This window comes from Lepisma saccharinum, chromosome 12, assembly GCF_977018435.1.
Source record: "Lepisma saccharinum chromosome 12, izLepSacc3.1, whole genome shotgun sequence".
Taxonomy (NCBI): Eukaryota; Metazoa; Arthropoda; class Insecta; order Zygentoma; family Lepismatidae; genus Lepisma; species Lepisma saccharinum.
The window spans coordinates 30,109,735-30,115,528 of record NC_139240.1 but is presented as its reverse complement, the minus strand read 5'-3'; the positions used below and the strand labels follow the sequence as shown (position 1 = coordinate 30,115,528).

General features: G+C 50.3%; 1 protein-coding gene across 2 annotated transcripts; it reads left to right on the top strand.

Moving 5' to 3' along the window:
• Window positions 1–212: 212 nt before the first annotated feature.
• Window positions 213–1,619, top strand: LOC145996419 (uncharacterized). 2 transcript variants are annotated; one of them, XM_083132881.1, is made up of 2 exons: window positions 213–545; window positions 1,186–1,619. In XM_083132881.1, exons 1-2 carry the CDS (start codon window positions 543–545, stop codon window positions 1,582–1,584), a joined length of 402 nt encoding a protein of 133 aa, XP_082989007.1. In that variant the 5' UTR covers window positions 213–542; the 3' UTR covers window positions 1,585–1,619. Both variants share the same exon structure in this region, with proteins under 2 accessions (XP_082989007.1, XP_082989009.1).
• Window positions 1,620–5,794: the final 4,175 nt, after the last annotated feature.

Genomic DNA, 5,794 nt, shown 5'->3' with positions numbered 1-5,794 from the left:
ATTTCATACCCACCGCCGCCGCCACCTTTCTTTGAATTTTGAATTTGAATTTGATTTTAAAATTGTGGGAGCGTCAGCACTTAGGCTATTTTGCTCCCCTCACATTATACGGGGGCCAGCCCCTTATCCTTGCTAGTCTGTTCCACGGGCGCCTCACCGAGCAGCACACATTAGGGGATTTCCTATTGAATACCACACATCCGAACCGTAATCTGGTGAAGCCGATAGCAATGAATCCGGGGGAGGGTTTACCGCTGGACGAATTAATGTACAGTCTCTGGAGGGTGCGAAGACAGATACGTGCCGGAGAGAGACCGCAAAGAAAGAAAGTGCAACTAAGTGAAACATTGTCTAACTGGCTACAGGATCGTGACGAGGTCGACAGAGACAGCGACACAGCCGAGAACGAGTGCAGCGACGCCGGCGAGAGCTACAGTAGACGAAGAAGAAGACGAAGGAAGGACGAGTTGAAAGTGATAGCGGAAGTAGAAGGAGAGGACGCCCCACTGCTAGCATCAGAATTGTTCAACGAGTAATACAAGATGGTGAGTACAAATAAATAATAACACTTATATGTCGTTAGTAAAAAATAAATAAAAAAAGTACTTACGGGGAGGTTCTGTTTGAAGAAGTAAGCGTGTAGATGAAAAGAAGGGGAAATGAAGGATAGAGGGAGAAGGTAGGAAGAAGGTAGGAAGAAGGGTATAGGTTACTACTGTTGGGGGTAGTATGGTAGTAGGTCATCAAAATCAGGGACTAGGAGACCGTCAACGGGTTGAAATACGGCCTCCTCTTCCTCCGCCAAGCTGTCCGGGGGTGAGGGGTTGTTTCTAGGAGGTGGAGGGGAGTAGTTGTAGGACGGGTTGGGGGAAGGGGGTGTCGGTGCATGCGGGTGAGGTGTGGGAGGTCTATACTGCCGTCGTTGGGGTTCTTGGGGTTCTAAACGGCAGCCCATGAATAGGTTGACGTCACCCTGAACCAAAGGGTGATCGGGTGGGACGTAATACACGTTCCCCTCCCTTTCTACAACGCATCTGGTCCTCCGTACGACCCGCCCTCCTACTTCAACCGTTTCTATTTCTAGAATTTCCCGGGTGATAACCTGTAAAAAATATAGGTAAATGTAGTAAAAAAGAAGTAGGAAATATGTTTTGTATTTACAAGTGTGTATTGTTTTCTTTGCAGACATCGCCACCAGTTTTGTTTCCCGGGGACTACTGTCTACCATGCAAAAGAATCCACGTGATGGGAGAAAGGTGTGGTGAGAACGAGATTGACGAGTCTGCGTACTATTTGGAAGCTCTGACAAGGAAAGAAGGAGGGATCGAGAACCTGATCCTAGCATTGGAGACAAAAGCCCAATCAATCGAGAAGGATATTCAAGGACTTGTGGCCCTGTACCAGACTATGCAGTTACTACAGAAGTCGTGTCCCAAAATAGAAATGTTTTTTGCAAGAGTTGTGAACGAGGAACCTATAAGGTCCTACTATACAATGCGAAGTGCGTATGATTTGTATAAACTATTCAAGAAGCAGAACTTCGCGGGAGCAGATAAGTCTCTCACCGCTAAATACAGAATGTAGTTATTCTCTAAGGATATTCAGAACTGGTGGCCCTGCCCCCCAAAATAGAAGTGTTTTTTGTTTTTGTTTGCTGAACCCATAAGGTCCTACTACACTATTACAGAATGTAGCAAATCGAGAGGGGTGCTATAAAGTCGTGCCCCAAATAGAAGTGTTTTATTTCTTTTCTTTTTCTTGCAAGTGTGTGGTGAACCCATAAGGTCCTACTACACTAAGCGAAGTGCGTATGATATGTACCGTAGAATGTAGAACGTGTGTGCAAAACTAAATAAAGAAAAGATTTTTCCCTGAACGCTGTGCGTGTTTGTTTGTTTACCTCAAACTAGAGTTTGAATAGCTGTGTATATGTACACTGTTTTGTTTGGTGAGAAAACTCGCACTGAGTCTATCCATGCTGATTCGAATCTATGTCGTTCCCCCCGGCTGGCGTGTGCTAACCACTTCGCCACAAGGGTCGGCAAAACTAACTTATGCGTGTGTAAAGAGAAGATTCGTAATGAGTGTATCCTTACTGAGATTCGAATCCAGGTCCCCTCTGGCGTATGCTAACCACTTCGCCACAGGGGTCGGCAAAACTATCTTATGCTTGTGTAAGGAGGAGAAGATTCGAATCCAGGTCGTTCCTCCCGGCTGGCATGTGCTAACCACTCCGCCACAAGGGTCGGCAAAACTAACGTATTTGTACTGAGGCGTCCGACTCTAACCACTTCGCCATAAGGGTCGGCGCTAACACAAGTGTATATATATGCTACGAGTGTCGAACCAAGGATGAGAGAGATAGATAGAAAGAGAGAGAGAGAGAGAGAGAGAGAGAGAGGAATGGTACTTACGAGGGAAACCACATCGGGCGAATGTTGATGTTGCATGGTGCTAATACTCAAACTTTTCACGCGCACGTTTTTAAAAGTACAAATGAGGCAAAGAATAGCGTATTCTGTCCTTTTATGCATTTAAAGATCTCTGCAAGAGGTTTATTTATCGTGGAGGGCATCTCCCCCAGATCGGCAACTAGAAGCAGGAACGTGTGGGGTGAGCAAAAACAATTCGCACGTGTGGCGAAAATCTGACAGTGTTGCAGCCCCAGGGTAAAGAATACCAGATGTAGTTTTTCCCTCCGCGCGGGAGAAATGACTTTCAGCGGAGGCGGCGGTGTCGATGAGTAGGCCAGCTGTCGCTCGGGAGGAGTGGGGGGAGCGACAGCGCTGCTGCCCGCCAGATGTCGTGTTGCCCCCTTCTTCGAGTCACTTCGCTCTTTCGCAAAGCAAGCCGGTGGGTCGACCACCTCGTGGGTGTGTAGTGGTTAGCGCAGAGAGTCCCACCTGGTAGGAAAGAGAGAGAGAGAGGCGTCTGAGCCATATCTCTCGCTCTTTCTTCTCTCCAGTCGACCTAGTCTACTATGCTACGGCTAGGAGAGAGAGAGAGAGAGGCGTCTGAGCCATACCTCTCGCTCTTTCTTCTCTTCAGTCGACCTAGTCTACTATGCTACGGCTAGGAGGGAGAGAGAGAGAGAGAGAGAATCACGCAAAGTGGCGTCCAATGGCGCCTAGGCGCCATTGGACGGCCTTTGGCCGCCGCGCGCGCAGGGGGGTTCGCCTCGCTTTCGCTCTCTCCGTGCGTCTGGAAGGGATGCGTTGAAATGAAACACAACGGACATATGTGAACATATCATTTTAATTGACACACAAAAGCATACACAATAAGAAATCATCATCATCATTAGCAGCAGCAGTATTAGTAGTAGTACTAGTAGTGGTAGTAGGCACGTTCTGCATCACCATCGACATAAGTAGTTAAGGGGTGCCACAAGTGGTAGTAGTGGTAGAAGGCCTGTTCTGCATCACCATCGACATAAGTAGTTAAGGGGTGTCCATGTCGTCAGTAGTAGTAGGTGTTGGTAGGTTCTGTCACTGCGCATGCCAGCGTCGGAAGTAAGCCTTCATGATGGGATGATACAGCTCCAGAAATTCTTCCCATTGTGCGGCACTCATCACAACGCTTCCGTGCTCATCCTGGAGGATCACCACAAAGTCACTCATGCAATCTTTGACGATCACTCGGAACGTGGAGGTGATGACGAACTTGACGCTTCTGCGACGAGAACAATCCAGATGACGTTCGTGGAAAAGATGCAATATCGGTGACAGAGTCTTCACGAGCTCGATGTACTTGTCCGTGTCGAGGATCACCGTGGACTCATCCTTGCGGAAGACGACCGAAGTGGCATCCTGTTTGTCCACAACGGACACTTCCAGGCTCTCGTCAACGGCGAAAACGACCTTCTCCATGCTGCTGCAGTCACACACTGGGCGACGAACTCCTAGCTTTCGCTATATTTATGGTTTCTGCAGCTGCGCACGCACGATGCGCAGAAGGTCGTTGTGGAAACGTTGAAGTATGGAGCGACGTGGAGGGGGAGGGGGAAGTATCTTGGTTATCCTGTCGTCCTCGGCGTGCCGTTGCACGCATGCTGAGACATGTTCGTGGAGATGCTCGTAGAAGGTCATGTATGCCGACAGAAGTCGTCTGATGCTCAGATAACGGTAGAATTCAGCTTCGTTCCAGTGGATCTTCCTATCGCCCGCGATGAGCATGAGATGGTGTTTGGAGAACAACGTCATGGTACCGATGGCCATACACTTCTCCTGCTGATCTGCAACCTCGCCTTCTTCTTCTTCTTCACCGGCGATGTCCGGTTTCAGGTCGAAGCTGTACCTCTCGCCCGTCTTGAAGTATCGCGCCATAGGTGCGGGATCGAGCGCTAGGAATTTTCGGAACACGTTCCACTCGACGGCGATGTCCAGATGGTGAGATCGAAGGAACACGCAAGGAACACATCCTGCTTCCCTGCCGCCGAAAACACGTCGATAACCGATCAGGATGCATTTGGTGTGCGACGGAGTGAGATACTCGATGCTGGGTAGGAGGAACAGACCGTCTCCACCGTCGGAACGTACTCTGCTCCTCTTTTTGGTCCCTTGGATGTAGGCGAAATCGTTGTCTTCTTCTTCTTCTGGTGCTCTCCCCCGGCTGTCGCCGCTCTCCGCCGCCGCCTCCGCTGTCAGCATCGCTGAACCTTTTCCTCTTCTTCGCACTTCCGTCTCCGACATCCTCCCTCTCCGCTCGACTCTCTGCCACATCCACGTCTCGCTCTCTGTACTTATGCGACTGCCGCTCTCGCCGCCAGCGCCGCCGCCGCCGCCACGTCATGGATGGGGTTGCGACACCAGACTCACTGCTCGACGACGACGACATCTGCTGCTGCTGCTACTGAAACAACAAGGAGTAGGAGGGTGAGACAGATCTGTTTTTGTTACCAATCGTTGTTCATGATGATACGTCTGTCTTTTGTAATTTCCACCAATGCGTCGCTGAGCAGGTACTCGATGCTCGGGGGGTGGGAACGTGATGTGCTTTGGAAATCGTTGTCTTTTTCTTCTGGTGCTTTCCCGCTCTCTACCACAGCCACCTTCTGCTCCATCACAGCTGAACCTCTTCCTCTTCTTCGCACGTCCGTCTCCGACATCCTCCGCTCGACTCTCTGCCACATCCACGTCTCGCTCTCTGTACTTATGGAACTCGCCGTTCGACGTCATTTCCTGCAGCTGCAACAACAAGGAGGAGGAGGGGCGTGTTTGTGGCTGTTGTACCGTGGGCGGCAAATCTGGTTGCAACGTGTCTGCAGTGGCGACGCTCTGCAGGGTGATCGGAAATAGTGGTTAAACAGGCGCACTACTTCCCGATCATTTTGCGTGAAACAATCGGTGAAATGCGAGTAAAACGGATATTCCGACGTTGACAGACATGCATGATGCAGGTACACGCAACAGTATTGTCCGCACACTGTGCTGAGGAGGCCCTGCAGTTGTCGAGAGTTGCTCCCCCACCGGATGCAATTACGGTCCAAAAAGCGACGAAAGGAGGGTCGGATAGGTTCGATCCCGTACGAATCAAAGTACCGTCCGTAACCCTGGGCGTCCAATGTTGACCCTCTTTGCCGTATGGGTCGGTGTTGGCCACGAACACTGCAGGTTTCTTCACGACGACGACGTCGGCCAACATGTCGCTCGGGTACACCCCTTGGAATGCACCCCGGGTTACGTGGTTTCCAGCGAGGGCGTCATGGATCTGGGTCGTGTTCATCGTCCAAATAGTTCACATGTGGGCAGTGAACCCTGTTTTATAATTCCTCTTCTTAGCGATCTTTGGTGGA